Consider the following 21,588-nt stretch of genomic DNA (forward strand, 5'->3'; position numbering starts at 1 on the left):
TGTAATGTAACTGGATGGGAACAAAAAACTTTTTTTTTTTTTTTTTAACTGCTGGTTGAGTTTTACTGCTGAAACTAAAACTGCTGGTTTTAGTGTAACTTTATCAATCCTAACCTAAGTATTGTAGTGTCCAGATGTGCATAAACTTCTCATGATTATATTCTAATAACGCAGATTTTCCCTATTTAATATTGCAATAGGTCTTTAACAGCTTATTCTCTCATGGACACCCATCTGTAAATATGCCTGACACAAGCCTGCAAGATACTCGCCAGAAGTGGTCCAGTAATGGTACCATGCAGCCGAATGCTCTGTCTCGGCCCTGGTATGCTATAGCAGGTGGGGGAGTGTATACACACCGCAAACTCAGTGTGCGCTCTCCAAGCAGACGTCTTTCACAGCTGGCTTTTACAAGATCTGTCTATTCATTTGAAGTGAATGAAGACACAGATCCAGGTAGGACAGTGTTGTCATCTTAAGGCCCATTCTCAATCTATACCTAAAGACTCAATCTGAAATCTAGGGATGGAAGGAATTAAGACAAAGTGTTTCATGGCCAGATATAACTGCAATTGGTTGTGTCTCATATGCTAGTAGTGTAAAACCTCAGGATTCTTCTGTGTTTTTAGGAACTGTGGTGGGAAACGTAAAGGCAGTACACCATGAGAGATTCACTCCCTTCCTCTACTCTGTGCTAGAGGACGACGGGGAAGGCCTCTTTCTCGTCAGCCCACACTCTGGGGAGTTCTTACTGTCCCGTGCCCTTGACTATGAAGCACAGAGACACTATGTCCTCACAGTCACTGTGCAGTCAGGGGACCTGGATGTCTCCAGTGTCAGGGTGTACTTCAATGTGGTGGATGTTAATGACAACCCTCCTGTCTTCAGAGAGGCCATCTATTCTGTCTCATTGCCTGAGGACACAACTGTGGGAACTTGCTTCCTTGCCCTCAATGTGTCTGATAAAGATGATGGTGAGTGTGGAATGATGTAGGGCAATACATATGAACATTCATCAAGTTAATGCTGAAAACAGACTTTTTGAGGAATATGTGTTGACATATTGACTTTATTTTTTTGCTCAGGTATAAATGGAGAGACAGATGTGGAGGTTACTACCGGAGACAAACAGGGCACATTCCTTGTGAACCCTGATGGTGTCTTATGTCTGAATTCAGAGTTAGATAGAGAGAGGAGATCAACCTATAATCTAACAATCCAAGCCAGAGACCGTGCCCAGCCTCCAACTACATGTCACACCAGCACAGCACTTGTTCATGTTCAGGTAGATGATGTGAATGACAACGCTCCACACTTTGTGTCAGGCAAGAGTGTCAATATCCCTGAAGATACTCCACCTCATACAGTTGTAATGGTCATTCAAGCTGTGGATTCGGACATAGGATCCAATGGGGATGTTTTTTACACTTTAGTGGACTCTGCTGGTGGTGTGTTCAGCATCAGCAGCACCAGTGGAAGTCTGTACCTACAGGAGTCTTTAGACCGAGAACAGGTTGATACCCTGGCCATCACGTTGGCAGCTACAGATAAAGGATCACCCCAGTTGACCACCTTCTTGAACCTCACCGTGCATGTTGAGGATACTAATGACCATGACCCAGCGTTTACCCAGAGCTCCTATTTCCTGACGGTAGGGGAGGATGCTTCCTGGGGAACCAACCTGCTGCAGGTCAAGGCTCAGGACCCAGACCAGGGGTCAAATGGAGAGGTCCGCTATCAGCTGAACCAGGGTGGACCGTTTGTGGTGGACTCCTTTCGAGGTGTTGTGTCTGTGATGGACAGACTAGACAGGGAATCAGAATCCTCTTACATGCTATTCGTAATAGCCATGGACCAGGGTGTGCCTCCCAGGTCAGCCAGGGCTGTAGTGAATGTCACTCTACTGGATGTAAATGACTTCACCCCTCTCTTCGCTCCAGCAACACTGACTCTTCATGTGCTGGAGAATGGAGGGGATCCCTCCCAGCTCATTCATCAGGCAAATCTCAATTCTCTTCTTTTAGACTAACCATAAGCAGTTTCTTCACATTCTTACTTTGTTTCCGTATGTCATATTTTCCCTTCGGTTAGATACAAGCTGTGGACGAGGACCTGGAGGAAAACAGTCAGCTAACATATTTTATTCAGAGAGGAAACGAAGAGAGTTTTTTCTCACTTTCTCCCAATGGCATGTTTCACATAATACACAGCCTGGATAGGGAACTGAAATCTATGTACACCACTGAAATAATTGCTGTTGATTCAGGTAATCATAATTTGGAGGAACACTGTAAAATAAAATGAATTAGCTTCAGTTCAAAACTAATATAGGCACGGTCCATGATGTTGTTTTGTTTCCTCAACAGGCTTGCCACCTTTAACAGGGACAGCCACTGTGCATGTCATTGTGGATGATATGAACGACAACAAGCCTGTGTTTTCAGACGTATTCACCACTATAGTGCCCGAGGATGCCCCTCTGGGTACTGTGTTTGCCATGATCACAGCCTCGGACTGGGATGATGGAGTCTATGGACTAATAAGGTATGTATTCAGATCTAAGCGACGCAGCCAGCCTCTGTAGTGAGCCACACATTGTGTGTTCAATACATCTTTTCTGCATATTAACAGGAAATGCTTATACATTATATATGATGGGTTGTTCAAGGTAGCTTCTTGTAATAGTGTGAAAATCAGCATGGATTTGTTGAATGTACTTCAGGTATTCTGTAGATGAAGAGAACAGATTCTTCTCCATTGATGAGAGTTCTGGAGAGCTGTTCACCACTGGTGTGCTGGACAGGGAAGCCGTGGCCTTTTACAGACTGACCGTGATTGCCAGGGACACACACCCCACGCATCCTCTGTCCAGCTCAACGCTGGTCACTGTGCTCATCGGAGATGTGAATGACCACTGGCCTCAGTTCCTCTACAGCCCATATGTGGCAAACATGCCTGCAGACTCCGCTCCAGGTGAGGGATATTCAAAGAGAAACCAGAGTCAAATATATTTTTGTGAATTATTGGGACGTGATTTGAACAGTTATTTGTTTATTTATGATGCCTTTTGACTTTCGTTATCATGCAGGCTCTGTTGTCTGTGCAGTGCAAGCAGTAGACGGAGACTCAGGGATAAATGCCCAGCTGCAGTTTTCGTTGTATGGCATAAATGCTGATCAGTTCACCATCCATCCACTCAGTGGTGCTGTGTTCACGTCAAACAGCTTAACAGCAACTGAAGACATCACAGTCAATGTCCATGTGGAAGACGGGGGAGAACATCCCAAGTTTGATACCACAACTATAACCATCAGGTTACGGAACACGTCTGACTTCCCTGTGGTGAACGTGGATGCTGATCGACTTTTTCTCTCTGAGGATGAGCCTGCGGGGACAGTTATTACTGTGGCGTCAGCAGAAAGTTCCAGAAGGGGCCCAGTATCCCTCTACCTCATCTCTGGAAACCTTGACAATGCGTTTCAGCTCCACCCCTCAAATGGCGAGCTAACACTGAAGAACCCGTTGGATTACGAGACCACCAAGGATTACGTGCTCCTGGTAGAAGGCAGAGATTCAGGCTCGCCACCGTTCTCCTCATACGCAGAGATACACATAAACATCAGTGACTGTAACGACAATGTCCCTGAGTTCACCCAGAGAGAGTACAGGTGTGAGGTGTTTGAAAACGCTCCACCAACATGGCTCTGCGATGTCCTGGCCATTGACGTTGACTCTGGAAGTTACGGGTCAGTGCTGTACAGCATCATTGATGGGAACACTGATGGAGCTTTCACTATAGATTCAGAAAATGGCATACTAAGCACAACAGTGAGTTTAGACAGAGAGTCAGTTCCTGAATATAATCTGACAATTGAATCTGTAGATCAAGATAACATTCTTTATAAAGATATCGCCTTTGTGCTAATTGTTGTTTTGGACACAAATGACCACGCGCCACGATTTTCTCAGATTTTCTTTACTACGATATCTGAAGATGCCCCAATTGGGTACACCGCCATGCAGATAATCTCAACGGATGAGGACGTTGGTCCCAATGCAGTGATTACCTACTCAATAATCAACCAAAGTGATGACATCCCTTTTCAAATTGATGTAACCAGTGGCTGTATAAAGGTTGAGCAGTATTTAGACCGAGAGACGCAGGATCACTATGTTCTACAGGTCAATGCAAACGATTCAGCTTGGAGTATCAGTACAGACGTTTCCATCGACATAACAGACATCAATGACAACAGACCTGTGTTTTCTCAAAGTCTTTACTCTGTTACTCTCGCTGAGACCAAAGACTGGGACGTGTTTGTCGTGCAAGTCGTCGCCACAGACGAAGACACAGCACCCAATAGTTACATATTGTACTTCATTGAACCAGCTAGTGAGGAGTTCTGGGTGAATGCAACCACAGGAGGGATTTATACCAAACAACCAATGTCTTTACAGCACTCCGCAAACATTTTCATCTTTACTGTGTTAGCAGATGACTGTGGCGGCGTTCCTCCCCATAGCAACACCACTGTGGTGGTGACCTTTGTTCCCTATAATCACTTCCCCCCCGTGTTCCTGCCTCTTACACCTTTGCTCGTCATACCCTTTGATGTGGTCGTAGGCACAGAGCTGGTCCAGCTGTCAACAATGGATCTGGATATGTATCCCAGTAACATGTCTGTCAAGTTCAGCTCAGCTGGAGGAAACGCTTCGGAGTTCTTTGTGGTTCAGTCTGACAGCGGGATGGTGACATTAAATCAAAGCTTGAAGCAAAGTCTCAACACATGTTTAACTCTCATAGTTACGGCAAATGACCAAGGGTTCCCTCTTCTGTCCTCACAGACTGAAATTCATTTTGAAATCACTGGCAAGAATCTATTTGCCCCACAGTTTCTGGAGTCACATGACACCTTTTCTGTCCCAGAGAACTTACCAGTGGGTTCAGTCATTGGGAAAGTCCATGCCATTGATAAAGATGATGGAGTTAACGGTATTGTCACATATTCTATCATCTCTGGGCCTAAAGATGTACCTTTCTCAATAGGGCAACATTCTGGGCTGATCACTTTGGTACAGGGGGTCGACTATGAAAAGAAGACAATGTATTATCTTCATATCAGTGCCAGGGATGGGGGATGGAGACCTGAAAATGGAACAATAAGCATTACAGTGAACATCACTGATGTCAACGACAACCCTCCTGTCTTCACTGCCTCAGAATACCTGGCTTCTGTTCCAGAGAACTCAGCTGTAGGAACCCTGGTTTTCCAGATGGAGGCTAGAGATGCAGATTCAGGAACAAACGCATACATAACCTATTCACTCGTTGCCGGCAACACTGATAAGTTTGCTGTCAACCCCAAGAAGGGAACAATCACTACCCTAGACATGTTTGATTTTGAAATGGAGCAGTCATTTGATCTAACAGTCAAAGCTTCTAACACAGGAGGGCGCCATTTATTCAGCCTTGCACATGTTACCATCCTGGTCTCGGGGATCAATGAGTTCATACCTGTATTCCTGAGAAATGAGTTGAACTTCACAGTGTCAGACAGTGTGCCTGTCGGAACCACAGTAGGAAGGGTCACAGCCACAGATTCCGACCAAGGCTTTGATGGAAAAGTATTTTACTTGCTTTTTGGTCAAAGTAAAAAGACTGGCTTTGATGCTGATGAACAAACTGGAGAAATATACACCACTCAAGATCTGAGAAAGTTAGGCTTCAACCATGCAGGTCTAAGAATTCTGGCAAAGAACTATGGTGTCATAACTGGTGTGGACATAGATGAGGCCTTTATTCAGATTAACATTATAGATACAAATGACCCTCCAGAATTTACCTTCACAGTCTCCACAGCAGAGGTTAGTGAGGACACCATAGTGGGCACCTCCATTATGACAGTGAGCGCCCTGGACCAGGATGCCATCCTGGAGTGGAATACTTTCTCCTACAGCATTATAAGTGGAAACGCAAACTCCTCTTTCTCTGTCGATCCCTTCAGTGGGGTAATCACTGTCCACTCACCTCTGGATAGAGAACTGTGGCCTGTGTATAACCTGACCATTGCAGCCATAGACTATGGCTCTCCTCCCGCCACTGGGACTGCTAATGTAGTTCTGGATATCGGTGACATCAATGATAACGCACCTAGGGTAGCATTCACAGAGGCCAGTGTTAGAGAGAACCAGCCTCATGGTACAATAGTAGCAACTCTGAACACTTCTGATGCTGACCTAGCACCCAACCAAGGACCTTTTACATACTGGCTGGCACAGCCTAGCTTAGACAATAGCTTCTCACTCACGTCTGATGGAGTTCTCTTCACAACTAGGCCCGTGGATCGAGAGCTCACGCCTGAGTTTTATGTTGTTGTAGCGGTCAGAGATTCAGGGACTCCTCCACTATCCTCCACTACAACGCTTCAAGTCAAAATTCTGGATGAAAACGACAACCCGTCTGTGCCCAGGAATGTATATATCGAGGTGAAGTATTACGGAAGCTCCTTCTCGGGGGGCCTGATTGGTCACGTCCAACCAGAGGACCAGGATGAGACTAGTGTGTACAACTGCAGCATCAGAAATGGTCACCTCAACATGTTCTCGATTCCCTTCAGCACATGCGAGCTGTGGTCTTCTCCATACAAAGGAGAAGCTACATACAACATCACCATTGAGGCCAGTGACGAGCTTCACCCTCCAGTCAACAACAGTGTTTATGTCAACTATAAAGGATTCACGAACGCCTCTATGATTAGCAGTATATTATTCTATGTATCCTCAAGCTCAGTTGAAGAGTTCTTGTCTCACAAGTATTTGAAGTTTGTGAAAGCCTTGGACAGTCTTTTTAACCTGCAGGCCTCTAAAACTCATGTGTTTGGCATGAAACTTGTTGGAAATGAAATCCTCCTGTTGGCAGCTGTGAAAAGCTACAATGGCCAGTATCTGAGTGCTGAGGTTGCTAGTGGTATCTCTGCTCTTCACAGGAAACTGTTAGAATCCCAGAGTAATGTCACAATATTACGCATCACCAGCGACCCTTGTCTGTTTAACCCCTGTCAAAATGGGGGCACATGCAACAAGGACATTCACATCAGCCAGGATGTGGCCCTGCTGGAGAGCTCTGCTCTGGCCTTCGTCTCACCCCAGATGGAGATATTTAACTGTTCCTGTTTAGCTGGCTTCACTGGACCTCTGTGTGAATCAGACATGTATGAGTGTGATGGGACTTCTTGTGATAACGAAGGCACATCCTCTCATGTGGGTGAATGCCTGAAAGTGAATTGCCAAAATGGAGGCTCCTGTTTTAACAGACCAGAGGGGTTCCACTGTTACTGTAAGGATGGCTATGAAGGTTAGCATTGGTCTTCTACAATCTGTTTTCTTGAAATCTTTATTTCATTATTATGTCACTTACAGAAATCTTACAGAAATATAAAACATCAGTTGCATAACTTGCTAATCCCCCCCCCCCATTTATTTTTCTTGGTTTTAGGAAAACTTTGTGAGAGGTCTGTCGACAACTGTGCTTCCTCTCCTTGTAGCGAGGGCACCTGCATAAACTCTGTGACAGGATACTCTTGTAATTGTCCTTTTGGTAAGAGAGTATACATCAAATCTTATTTACAGTACCAGTCAAAAGTTTGGACACATTTTCCCATGTATGTCCTGGGTTACTTATCTGCTACTGTTTTTTATTGTGGAGTGCTTATTAAATTATTTTTTACAGCACAGTCTGAAAACATATCAACAATATATCTTTGTATTGGTTTAGGTGTAAGTGGGACCCGCTGCCAGGAGCATAGTTTGGGGTTTGAGGAGTTGTCCTTCATGGAGTTTCCTCCTTTAGATCCTCACAACAACATCATCTTGTTGGAGCTGGCCAGTGTGCAGCAAGACTCTCTGCTGCTGGTCAACCCTGGCAGCCCTCTCAGTGTAGAGTTCCTGGCTCTGGAGCTACTCGGGGGTAGAGCACGGTTCTCCTACAACCTGGGCTCAGGCCTAGTGAGGCTGGAGACCAAGAAGCAGGTGGCTGACGGACATTTTCACAGCATCACTGCCAGGCGTATCGGCAATGTGAGTACCACACGCCCACAGTATATATTATTTTATAGTGTGTACACACAAATTGATATATGTGTTTTACAGATAGGCTCTTTGGAAGTGGACAGCTGCTCAGACATTGAAGCCAATGGATTCTGTTTCTCCCAAAATGAAGGCATTAGCTCACAAAGGTACTGTTCAGGGACTGGTCTGGTACTGGTAAGGTAAAAGTAAATTTTGACTTTGTACTAGATGTTCCACAGTCCTTGTGCTCCCTCTTCCTTTTTGTTTTGTAGGACTCTGGATGGGGCCAGTAACATGTCATTGGGTGGAGTCAGGTCTATAGAGTCAATACTGCAGATCCCTACTCACATCCAGTCTCATGACTTTGTTGGATGCCTCAGAAATGTAAAAGTGAACGGAATACCTCTGGTGCCCTCCAAGGCCCTGGCAACATATAACATCCTCCAGAGGTAAGCTTGATTTATGACCCATGTCACCGTAGAAATATGTCTCTCTCCTGTACCCATATTCCACATTGTTTTGCCTGTTGTTTTAGCTGTCCACGAGATGCCGTTTCCCCCTGTGACAGCAGTCCCTGTAAGAATGGAGGTGCTTGTCAAGACATGTGGTCTCACTACCTCTGTTACTGTAGAAACAGCTACACTGGAGCCAGTTGTGCCACAGGTATCTTATGCTCTAGTGAGCTACACACATCCTAAACCCATGTTTGCATTAATAGCTACTTGGTTAGCTAGGAATTGACCACATGCATTTCTGTATAGTCGTTTCAGAAGAGCATGTTTTGCGACTGAATGGAAATGGCTACATCGCGTATGGTATTCGGGAGAGTTACAGGAGAAATGTTCAGCTAAGAGACCTGCTAAACACACACAGTACGAAGGAAAAAATCCGACGAGTCTTTTCAGAGATTGAAGTCAAGATCAAGACTATTAATAATGATGGAGTGTTGGTGTTTGTACTTGGAAGAATACGACATACCGTGCTAAGGGTAAGCATTTTCCCATGTATGTTTGTTCCAATGTATGTTTGTGATGATACGCCATACTGCCTTTTCCAGCTGGATCTAATATGGATATAATGTTATGGAACTTTTAGATAGTGGATGGACAGCTCCAGTACATATCCATAGACAGCAGGTCAGGACACCTGTCAGAGGTCACTGTAAACCCTCCTGTGGCAGATGGGATTTGGCATGTCCTTCACCTGTACAGAGAAGGACACAACACCATCATCACCATTGATGAACAGCTGTCTATGAACACCACCAATGGAACACTTGACCTGACTCCTGTCAATGTGGAGAAGATGGTGCTGGGGGCAGTTCCACCCGGGACTGCAAGAGAGCTGCAGCCAGGTGGGAATAAATAAGTTATACATGGCATTTTGGTATGCAAACAGATTAATGGACTTTAATTAGTTTTGTGTAGTTATTTTGTTGATTGTTGTTTCGATATGATGAGTTTTATCTCATCTCCAGGGTTTTCTGGATGTGTGGCATACTTCCGAGTCACTGGCTACATTTTACCTGTCGGTGGAACCAGCGAGATGGTGGAGGCCTGGCCCAGTTCAACTTTGACCCAGCCCACTTGTGTGTCTCAGGCCAGCTGTGTTCCCTCACACTGTACGGACACAAATAGCGCTAGCATGAGGCCTTGCCTTTCAGTGTCGTGTGAGACAGGTAGAGACTGCGGGGAGCTTGTAAGGAGCAACATGTCCTGCATCTGTTTACACAATGCCAGCGCTGTGGAGTGTGATGTCTGCCCTTCGCTGCTCCAGAGCCGTCATGGCTGTTTTTCTGAGCTCCAGCAGAGCAAGCCTCTGTGGATCCTAGCCGTGGTTGTCCCTGTGACCTGCCTCCTGCTCCTCTTGTGCCTCTTCATCACCCTGAGGCGGCAGAAAGCCAGCAGTGGGTGTCAGGAGAGCTGCCATGGCGACAGCCCACTAAGGAGAGAGCAGGGGGCAGAGAACCAAGCGTTCTCTCACAGTGACAACACTCTTGTGAAGGATGTCAGTGGACCACCTGATGTTATTGGGGCTGACAGTCAGAGGCTGGGTGTGGGGTGCTATAGTGAAGCTTGCCTCCAAAGCCTCCAGTCTGGTGTTCTGGAGTACTACGAGATAGACAGCAACTACAGCCATTCAGACATGGCGTCTCTCAGACTCAGCTGGCATGGACACACACACAACACACACTGTGACAGGACAGAGCCAAGATGGACAGGGTTCTGTCAACCAGTCCTATCAGGACCCCTGCCAAGCCAAGAGAGCAGGGACAAACCACTGGACATGTGGCAAAAATCACAGCTAAATTTGAATCTTTATGTCCCCCAAAATACAAGACAAGATGTGGACGGGGATGGGCTGCTGAACCTTCTAGATTGTGAGTCTGGAGAGGTGGAAAAGCTTCACTTTTTCGAAAGGTTCCCAGAGTTCATGTCACCCCCTCTGGGACTGTCAGTGGAGGAAGTCAGGAGGCTGAACTCTCCTCTGGAGGAAATGAAACCTAACAAGTCAGGTCAACCGAAGGATATACATGCTCCAGGAACGTCTGCCAGAGTGACGGACAGCCTCTCTGATACCGTCACACATGGCTCCTTCACAGTCTCAGAGTTCGAGTCTGAAACTGAGTTTCTTCCCAGTAGTTCTAAGGGTATTGTGTGTGAATGGACATACAGCTCCAGAGAGCCTGACATATTTCCTGTTCATGACACCTTCCAATCAAATGCTCTTAGCAGGACAGAGGCTGTATGTGGGGGTGTTCAACAGTGGGAAACCCTACTGAACATGAGCCTGCAGTTTGAGACCTATGCTCACGTGTTTGAGGACATTGCAGGTTTGCCTTTTGAACTAAAGCATGATTGTAACATGCAGAGTGACCAGGAAGAAATCATATGATAGATGCCTCTTAATCTCTGTTTCATAAGTAGTCGTACTTTGAAGTCAAATGTGTAAAATAAATCAATGATTTAGTATGACACTCACAATTGTAATATGAATTCAAAGGAACTTTATGCTTGTTATAACATTTTCTTATAACATGTACCCATGCAGCGTAGGGTGGGCTAACTATAATTAAATCCTCTCAAACAATTCCATTGTACTCATAGAGTAATTTCTAAACTGCATTTACTTCGTGTTTTGACTTTAATTTGAATAAAATAAATCATCATTGTTATAGCAATCTAAATTGTTCCTTTCTGACATGATAAATTTGATAATTGAAAGCAGTTTTTTAAATGTCCTTCTTCTTGAATAAATAAGTGACTAGGTTTCACCAATGAATCGTTTACTTGTAATCTGTAATATATCATAATAAATCATAAAACGAACATGTATTTGTGAGGCATGTTTAGTATTTTAACGATTGAAAATTGATGTATCACAGACCGCTGTGATACATGTTTTGACCATCAGAGGCTGATGAGTAAAAATGCCTCTGTGAAGTGAAATGGCAAAAATTGACGACAATGATAAATGAGCAAAAAGTTATCCCCCTGGGCTTTGCCTGTGGTGTTTCTGCAGCTGTCTTGCAGTTTTAGTTAGCTGAGCTAGCTATCTCCCAGAAGTTTTTTTTTTTTAAATCTCCCAGAAGTTAACGCGCTTGTGGGTTTGTGACGTGACGTTTGTATGGAAGGCCGACCGACTGTGCTAAAAGTCTAAGTTAACATTCGTGTACAGACGTTAAATTTGAACAGCTTTTTAATTTCCTTTGTCGTGAAGCAAGCAGGAACCAGACTATAAAGCATAATCACAACAACACGGACATTTTGACTGATTACAACTCCCACATACAGAACCAATCTGGACAGGTAGTAAAGGCAGATAATAAAGAGCTGTGAAGTGCAGGTAGAGAACACTTTGTAGGACCCATCAGTTTTAGACATTCTCAGGACAGATATAATGATGTTAAAATAGGAAAACAATGTGAATGTGAGAGGTCCCAGAAGACTAAACATTGCAAGAGTCTTTGTAACATTACTAACAAGGCTGCTGTATGTACGTGAAAGTCTGACTATTGCAGTATGATCACAGTAACATTGTGAAATAATGTTTGAGTCACAGTAGGGCAGAGGGAGGGCGAGTAACACGATTGGTATCATAAATGACATTGCAAGGAGCCAAAATATCCCACACAGAACAGAAATGCTAATGTTGTTTATCACAATTGAGTATCGTAATGGATTACATATGGCAACAAAACGATCAGGGGCCATAATCATAAGAAGGAAAGAATGAGCAGCTCTTATGAAATGGACAAAGTACATCTGTGCAAAGCATTCATATAAATAAATGATCTCGTCTTCCAACCAATATCTGGATATGATTTTAGGCAGTGTCACGGTTCCAAATGCTAGGTCTGACACAGAAAGGTGACAGAAAATCAGATATGTTGGTTTATGAAGACTTCTCTCATATTTTACAAAAACTAAGATGAAGATGTTTCCTGTCATGATTGCTAAGTAGACAAAGAAAAGAAGTGCTGACACCGGGCCAAAATACTGAGGCAGAAGTCCTGGAAACCCCAATATATTGAAATGTGTAATAGTTGTGACATTGGTGAGGACCATGACTGGTTGAGAATACAACAAGAATTCTTCAATCTCCACAGCATACAATATGACCTTAGAAGTGAAAGATTTACAGATGTTACTTTTCTTGTTGTATTGTTGGTTGAAAGCAGACGTAGATACATTGACTAAAAAATCATGCTTTCTTTTTAATCTAAAGTAAAATGTTTTCACAGGTTTGTACTCAGTTGTATCTCTACAATTCTCTCAGATTTTTGTCTCTGATGTTTAAGTAATTTGGAATAAATCTCTGAAGTACAGACAATCCTTAAACCCTTTATAGTTGTTTGAAATGCTTCAATCTTCAAAAAGCTTGAAAAGTTATATCTTACCTGCAAAGGAGATCAGATTCAGCATGCAAAGTTCATTCATGCACGGAATGACAATTCTGTGCACCACTCAATAAATGCGTGTATAGTTGTTACTTGTTAGTAAGGAATATGACTGGTTGAGAATATAAATGAGAATCCTTCCTCAAGCTGCACTCAAATCAAAATGTCGCTGAAATGTATTTTGTTATATATACTGTATATATATATATATCTATATTAATCTAAAAGATTTTGGAAACCTCTAATAACGTTATAACAGATCAGTCAAGACAATCACGTATAAGATTTGAGCATTTATTGTTACATGACATGGACATGTAGATTTGACTTTGGCGGAGTGGATGATCTAAGGGAAGCACTCCCTGCCTCCTCGATGCAACACATACATACATGACATATGAGGCAGGGAGCAATAGAGATATAATCCCCCTGGTGGATAGAACATACAGACAGCATGTGGGAGAAGGGGATGGTGGAGGGTGGCAGCAGCACTGATCATACAACAAATGGGATGAGTGTGTGCGTGTTTGTGCGTGTTTGTGTGTGCGTATCCGCGCGGCCTTTAAATGTCGTCTTATCGGACGTGGCCCAATGGGCTTGTGCTGCTAACACAGGTGTGGTAATGAGCGGATGACGCGTGCTGCCCGATTGCCCTGCCTGAACTAGCTGTGCTTATTTGTTGGTTCTTAGTACTAGTCAACTATGACTGATACAGAAAATGGTTTCTACTTTCTACATGACACGTATTGTTAAATCGAATACATCAGGCTAGGCTTTTCTATGTTGACACAACTGTAAATGCTTTTGAATCAAAAGCTTTGAGCACCTGAATGTCTGATGCTGTCCTCTGCTGCAGAGATGAAGAGGTGTGTGGTCTTTATCTGCATCCTTACTGTGTACTTTGCCTGATCTGTAATTAATGGTTACTGCCTCGAATGACAAACTCCCTTAATACCCTAGAGAATGATGAAATCCTCCATTGTGCAGTTCATGACCAAACTTTCTACACTGTGCTTGCTTGTGGTGTACCCATGGGTACACCACAAGGGGTTAATGAATATATAGAGGTTAAGATGAAATAACCCTATACCCGAATAACCCAGCTTCCACAATTAAAACATATTCTGTGCAAATACATATGCACAAAACTGTTTTATGTTGCACCTAAGACATTAGGTTTATATTGCTTTGTACTACGTAATATTGTAGTTGATATGTCAAAAATGCACTGTAGTTGAGATATCATTATTGTTGCACTGCGCTGATAGCTGAGATGTGGTTACTTTGTACTGTGCCTGGTAAATACAGACTCGTCCTTGACTCCAACCACAAAAATAATGTTAGAACTATACATTTCTGATGTTGGATTTTCTGCTGTACTTTTTATTCATGCGCTATTTGTATGTCATCTTTGTTACATACCCAGTTCTGAGGCTGTGATGGAGGACAGAATATGCCAAGATCAATGGATGACAAATAAAGCAGTTTCAAGCTACAGTTTTCTGCATATCAACCATGTACATCAGAAAAACATATGACTCGAGATAATACATTCAATACAGTGACAATTATCATCAGGAGTTGCATACAGAAGAGATATTACCTGTTTGTGTAGATTTTGACCTCTTGAACCTTTTTGTTAAAGACTCTCTAATGTCTCTAGTCCTAAAACAATATATAAGTGGGTTTATCATAGGAGGAATCAGACTATACAACATGATGATTAAGATACGTACATCAGTGCTGAATTTAATTCCAACATTGCTGGCCAGATAAACAAAACACCTGGGTACATAATAAAGGGCAATGATGATCAGCTGAGCACTGCAGGTGGAAAGGGTTTTGTTACGTCCTTGGGTGCTTCGGATCCTTAGAACTGCCACAATAATAGAGCTGTAGGAGAATGCTATGAAGACCAGAGGCGCAAGCAGATAAATCATAGCATTGATAAAAGCAGGAATACTATAAGGGAGTCTACTGGTGCAGGCAAGCTCTGTTATAGAGATGTGATCACAGTAGCACTGTATGATTCTGTTGGAGGAGCAGTATGGAAGAGGATAGGCTCTGATCACCATCATTAAAGGACCAACTTTAGCCAAAACCCATGAAGTGATACTAATGATGAGAATGGTGGAGTTTTTCATTATACTTGGGTATCTAAGTGGGTAACAGATGGCCAAATAGCGATCTAAAGCCATGAGGAATAGAATTAAGGAGTTTACTGAACCGAAATAGTGTACGAAGTACATCTGGATAAAACAAGCTGTGAATGATATGGCTCCTGCTTGAAACCAATATTTGGCGATAATCTTTGGTAAAGTGGTTGTGCTGAAGAGAATGTCAGACACAACTAAATTTATATAAATAAAATACATAGGTTTATGGAGGGCTCGATCAGTTGCAAATAAGACAAGAATAAGGCTGTTTCCAAATAATGTACATAGATAAACAAAGAATAAAACAGATGAGGCAAGGCTGAAGTACTCAGGGAGAAGTCCAGGAAAACCAACAATAAAAAAATCACTCACAACACTGTAATTTCCTTGGGACATGGTGATGATATATTTAAAACAAGCCTGTGAATCGGATTTCAAAAACAGTACATGAATTAGCTCATCTTCTATAGTTATGAGTTCAGAAGTCAATATTAATATAAAAGATGAAACCTCTAAATAACATTATAACAGTTGTTGGTTCTTAGTACTAGTCAACTATGACTGATACAGAAAATGGTTGCTATTTTTCTACATGACACAAATTGTTAAATCGAATACATCAGGCTAGACTATTCTATGTTGACACAACTGTAAATGCTTTTGAATCAAAGGATTTGAGCACCTGGATGTCTGATGCTGTCCTCTGCTGTAGAGATGAAGAGGTGTGTGGTCTTTATCAGCATCCCCTCTGTGTACTTTGCCTGATCTCTAATTAATGGTTACTGCCTCAAATGACAAACTCCCTTAATACCCTAGAGAATGATGAAATCCTCCATTGTGTAGTTCATGACCAAACTTTCTACACTGTGCTTGCTTGTGGTGTCAGTCATATTATGGGTTAATGAATATATAGAGGTTAAGATGAAATAACCTTATAGCCGAATAACCCAGCTTCCCCAGTTAAAACATATTCTGTGCAAATACATATGCACAAAACTGTTTTATGTTGCACCTAAGACATTACGTTCATATTGCTTTGTACTACGTAATATTGTAGTTGATATATTAACAATGCACTGTAGTTGAGATATCATTATTGTTGCACTGTGCTGATAGCTGAGATGTGGTTACTTTGTACTGTGCCTGGTAAATACAGACTCGTCCTTGACTCCAACCACAAAAATAACGTTAGAACTATGCATTTCTGATGTTGGATTTTCTGCTTTACTTTTTATTCATGCACTATTTGTATGTCATCTTTGTTACATACCCAGCTCTGATGCTGTGACAAAGGACAGAATATGCCAAGATCAATGAAAAACAAATGAAGCTACAGTTTCAAGCTACAGTTTTCTGCATATCAACCATGTACATCAGAAAAACATATGACTAGATATAATACATTCAATAAAGTGACAATAATCATCAGGAGTTGCATACAACAGAGATAATACCTGCTTGTGGAGATGTTGACCTCTTGAACCTTTTTATTAAAGACTCTCTAATGTCTCTAGTCCTAAAACAATATATAAGTGGGTTTATCATAGGAGGAATCAGACTATACAACATTATGATTAAGATACGTACATCAGTGCTGAATTTAAGTCCAACATTGCTGGCCAGATAAACAAAACACCTGGGTACATAATAAAGGGCAATGATGATCAGCTGAGCACTGCAGGTGGAAAGGGTTTTGTTACGTCCTTGGGTGCTTCGGATCCTTAGAACTGCCACAATAATAGAGCTGTAGGAGAATGCTATGAAGACCAGAGGCGCAAGCAGATAAATCATAGCCATGATAAAAGCAGGAATACTATAAGGGGCTCTACTGGTGCAGGCAAGCTCTGTTATAGAGATGTGATCACAGTAGCACTGTATGATTCTGTTGGAGGAGCAGTATGGAAGAGGATAGGCTCTGATCACAATCATTAAAGGACCAACTTTAGCCAAAACCCATGAAGTGATACTAATGATGAGAATGGTGGAGTTGTTCATTATACTTGGGTATCTAAGTGGGTAACAGATGGCCAAATAGCGATCTAAAGCCATGAGGAATAGAATTAAGGAGTTTACCGAACCAAAATAGTGTACAAAGTACATCTGGATAAAACAAGCTGTGAATGATATGGCTCCTGCTTGAAACCAATATTTGGCGATAATCTTTGGTAAAGTGGTTGTGCTGAAGAGAATGTCAGACACAACTAAATTTATATAAATAAAATACATAGGTTTATGGAGGGCTCGATCAGTTGCAATTAAGACAAGAATAAGGCTGTTTCCAACTAATGTACATAGATAAACAAAGAATAAAACAGATGAGGCAAGGCTGTAGTACTCAGGAAGAAGTCCAGGAAAACCAACAATGAAAAACTCACTCACAACACTGTCATTTCCTTGGGGCATGGTGATGATAGGTTAAAAAAAAGATTGTGAATCAGATATCAAAAACAGTACATGACTTTGCTGATCTCCTACATTTATAAGTTCAGAAGTCAATATTAATATAAAAGATGAAACCTCTAAATAACGTTATAACAGTTGTTGGTTCTTAGTACTAGTCAACTATGACTGATAAAGAAAATGGTTACTACTTTCTACATGACACGAACTGTAAAATCGAATACATCAGACTAGACTATTCTATATTGACACAACTGTAAAAGCTTTTGAATCAAAAGGTTTGAGCACCTGAATTTCTGATGCTGTCCTCTGCTGTAGAGATGAAGAGGTGTGTGGTCTTTATCTGCATCCCCACTGTGTACTTTGCCTGATCTCTAATTAATGGTTACTGCCTCGAATGACAAACTCCATCAATACCCTAGAGAATGATGACATTCTCCATTGTGCAGTTCATGACCAAACTTTGTACACTGTGATTGCTTGTGGTGTCATATTATGGGTTCATGATAGAGAGGGACAGATGGAATAACCTCATGCCTGAATAACCCAGCTTCCCCAGTTAAAATATATCCTCCATGTGCAAATACATATGCACAAAACTGTTTCATGTTGCCCCTAAGACATTACGTTTATACAGTTTTGTACTGCGTAATATTGTAGTTGATATATTAACAATGCACTGTAGTTGAGATATCATTATTGTTGCACTGTGCCTCGTAGCTGAGATGTGGTTACTTTGCACTCTTCCTGGTAAATACAGACTCGTCTTTGACTCCAACCACAAAAATAATGTTAGAACTATACATTTCTGATGTGGGATTTTCTGCTGTACTTTTTATTCATGCGCTATTTGCATGTCATCTTTGTTACATACCCAGTTCTGATGCTGTGACAAAGGACAGAATATGCCAAGATCAATGAATAACAAATGAAACTACCGTTTTAAGCTACAGTTTTCTGCACATCAACCATGTACATCATAAAAACATGACTCGAGATAATACATTCAATACAGTGACAATTATCATCAGGAGTTGCATACAGAAGAGATATTACCTTTTTGTGTAGATTTTGACCTCTTGAACCTTTTTGTTAAAGACTCTCTAATGTCTCTAGTCCTAAAACAATATATAAGTGGGTTTATCATAGGAGGAATCAGACTATACAACATTATGATTAAGATACGTACATCAGTGCTGAATTTAAGTCCAACATTGCTGGCCAGATAAACAAAACACCTGGGTACATAATAAAGGGCAATGATGATCAGCTGAGCACTGCAGGTGGAAAGGGTTTTGTTACGTCCTTGGGTGCTTCGGATCCTTAGAACTGCCACAATAATAGAGCTGTAGGAGAATGCTATGAAGACCAGAGGCGCAAGCAGATAAATCATAGCTATGATAAAAGCAGGAATACTATAAGGGGCTCTACTGGTGCAGGCAAGCTCTGTTATAGAGATGTGATCACAGTAGCACTGTATGATTCTGTTGGAGGAGCAGTATGGAAGAGGATAGGCTCTGATCACCATCATTAAAGGGCCAACTTGAGACAAAACCCATGGTGTGATACTAATGATGAGAATGGTGGAGTTATTCATTATACTTGGGTATCTAAGTGGGTAACAGATGGCCAAATAGCGATCAAAAGCCATGACGAATAGAATTAAGGAGTTTACGGTACCTAAATAATGTACAAAGTACATCTGGATAAAACAATCTGTGAACGATATGGCTCCTGCTTGAAACCAATATTTGGCGATAATCTTTGGTAAAGTGGTTGTGCTGAAGAGAATGTCAGACACAACTAAATTTATATAAATAAAATACATAGGTTTATAGAGGGCTCGATCAGTTGCAAATAAGACAAGAATAAGGCTGTTTCCAACTAATGTACATAGATAAACAAAGACTAAAACAGATGAGACAAGGCTGTAGTACTCAGGGAGAAGTCCAGGAAAACCAACAATTAAAAAATCCCTCACAACACTGTAATTTCCTTGGGGCATGGTGATGATAAACAAGCTTGTGAATCAGATTTCAAAAACAGTAGATGAGTTTGCCCATGTTCTACAGTTATAAATTAAGAAGTCTATATTAACCTAAAAGATGAAACCTCTAAATAACGTTATAACAGTTGTTGGTTCTTAGTACTTGTCAACTATGACTGATTAAGTAAATGGTTACTACTTTCTAAATGACACGTACTGTAAAATCTAATACATCAGACTAAACTATTCTATATTGACACAACTGTAAATGCTTTTGAATCAAAAGCTTTGAGCCCCTGAATTTCTGATGCTGTCCTCTGCTGCAGAGATGAAGAGGTGTGTGGTCTTTATCTGCATCCTCACTGTGTACTGAGCCTGATCTCTAATTAATAGTTACTGCCTCGAATGACAAACACCTTTAATACCCTAGAGAATGATGAAATTCTCCATTGTGCAGTTCATGACCAAACTTTCTACACTGTGCTTGCTTGTGGTGTCAGTCATATTATGGGTTCATGATAGAGCGGGACAGATGGAATAACCTCATGCCTGAATAACCCCAGATTCCCCAGTTCCCACGATCTCTCAATCACCCTGGGATCTGCGACGGTGACCCCTTCATCCTCTGCCAGGAACCTCGGGGTGACCATGGATGACGAGCTCTCCCTCAAAGCCCACATTGCTGTGGTCTCCCGGTCGTGTAGATTCACCCTTTACAACATCCGGAAGATCAGGAGATACCTGTCTGAGCATTCCACCCAGCTGCTAGTCCAAGCACTTGTCCTCTCAAAGTTGGACTACTGCAACTCGCTGCTCGCCAGTCTCCCAGCATGCGCAACCCGCCCTCTCCAGAGGATTCAGATTGTAGCGGCCCGTCTGGTCTTCAATCTACCCAGACACTCCCATGTTACCCCGCTCCTCATCTCTCTCCACTGGCTTCCCATCACGGCCCGTATCAGATACAAGACTCTGGTACTGACCTTCCGAGCGGTGAACGGGACTGCACCCGACTACATCAGGTCTCTCCTCCAGCCTTACACCCCCACCCGCCACCTACGGTCTTCTTCTGATTCTGGTGGTCCCACCGCTCAAGAGCGGCTGGTCCCAACACAAGCTCTTCTCCTGTCTGGTCCCCCAATGGTGGAATCAACTCCCCACCTCCATCAGGGACACTGACTGTCTCCCCACCTTCAAGAAAAGGCTCAAGACACACTTGTTCCGGGAGTACAACGGCACTTAGGAATGCTTGTCTGGACCTGATGCTAGTTTCCTCCAGGATCACAATGACTCTTATTGAGAAACTTGTTGCTCTTGTTGGTTAGTTGCAACGGATTTAAATTCTTGTACTCGCTGGGAAATATTTTACTGTTGATTTTTTAGTTTTTTCTACAGGTACACACTCTTGCACTTTTTGAGTTTGTTGTTTTGTTGTTTAATTGTGACTTGTTTAACTGCATGCTCTTATGGTTCTTCCCTTTGGCACTTATTTGGTTTTTCACAATGTATGCTTCATGTTTTGGCTGCTCGCAATGTTGGGGCTATCTCGTTGTTATGATCAGTGACCTATGCACTTTTGTAAAGCTCTCTCGTGGAAGTCGCTTTGGATAAAAGCGTCTGCTAAATGCATAAATGTAAAATAAATCCTCCATGTGCAAATACATATGCAAAAAACTGTTTCATGTTGCCCCTAAGATATTACGTTTATACAGCTTTGTACTGCGTTATATTGTAGTTGATATATTAACAATGCACTGTAGTTGAGATATCATTATTGTTGCTTTGTGCTAAAAGCTGAGATGCGGTTACTTTGTACTCTACCTGGTAAATACAGACTCGTCCTTGATTCCAACCACAAAAATAATGTTAGAACTATACATTTCTGATGTGGGATTTTCTGCTGTACTTTTTATTCATGCGCTATTTGTATGTCATCTTTGTTAAATACCCAGCTCTGAGGCTGTGACAAAGGACAGAATATGCCAAGATCAATGAATAACAAATGAAGCTACCGTTTTAAGCTAAAGCTTGAACATTTCATTTTCTGCATATCAACCATGTGCATCATAAAACACAAGACT

The 21,588-nt window shown here is 42.1% G+C and overlaps 4 protein-coding genes across 4 annotated transcripts; 1 reads left to right on the plus strand and 3 right to left on the minus strand.

Annotated features, from left to right (window-relative positions):
• The first annotated feature begins 242 nt into the window (after nt 1-242).
• Nucleotides 243-11,235, plus strand: LOC134029368 (protocadherin Fat 4). Its single transcript, XM_062473463.1, has 16 exons — nt 243-339; nt 630-974; nt 1,086-1,999; nt 2,092-2,125; nt 2,367-2,544; nt 2,723-2,973; nt 3,107-4,749; nt 4,846-7,354; nt 7,496-7,597; nt 7,775-8,076; nt 8,149-8,234; nt 8,340-8,516; nt 8,603-8,730; nt 8,829-9,055; nt 9,163-9,421; nt 9,545-11,235. The coding sequence occupies exons 1-16, from the start codon at nt 243-245 to the stop codon at nt 10,960-10,962; spliced, it is 8,670 nt and encodes a 2,889-aa protein (XP_062329447.1). The 3' UTR covers nt 10,963-11,235.
• Nucleotides 11,236-14,541: 3,306 nt separating this feature from the next.
• Nucleotides 14,542-15,519, minus strand: LOC134029371 (olfactory receptor 2AT4-like). Its single transcript, XM_062473464.1, has one exon. The coding sequence runs from the start codon at nt 15,517-15,519 to the stop codon at nt 14,542-14,544; it is 978 nt and encodes a 325-aa protein (XP_062329448.1).
• A 1,029-nt stretch (nt 15,520-16,548) lies between these two features.
• On the minus strand, nt 16,549-17,526 carry LOC134029372 (olfactory receptor 2AT4-like). Its single transcript, XM_062473465.1, has one exon. It carries the CDS (start codon nt 17,524-17,526, stop codon nt 16,549-16,551), a length of 978 nt encoding a protein of 325 aa, XP_062329449.1.
• A 1,024-nt stretch (nt 17,527-18,550) lies between these two features.
• On the minus strand, nt 18,551-19,528 carry LOC134029373 (olfactory receptor 2AT4-like). Its single transcript, XM_062473466.1, has one exon. The coding sequence runs from the start codon at nt 19,526-19,528 to the stop codon at nt 18,551-18,553; it is 978 nt and encodes a 325-aa protein (XP_062329450.1).
• Nucleotides 19,529-21,588: the final 2,060 nt, after the last annotated feature.

Source organism: Osmerus eperlanus, chromosome 11 (genome assembly GCF_963692335.1).
Source record: "Osmerus eperlanus chromosome 11, fOsmEpe2.1, whole genome shotgun sequence".
NCBI classification, from domain to species: domain Eukaryota; kingdom Metazoa; phylum Chordata; class Actinopteri; order Osmeriformes; family Osmeridae; genus Osmerus; species Osmerus eperlanus.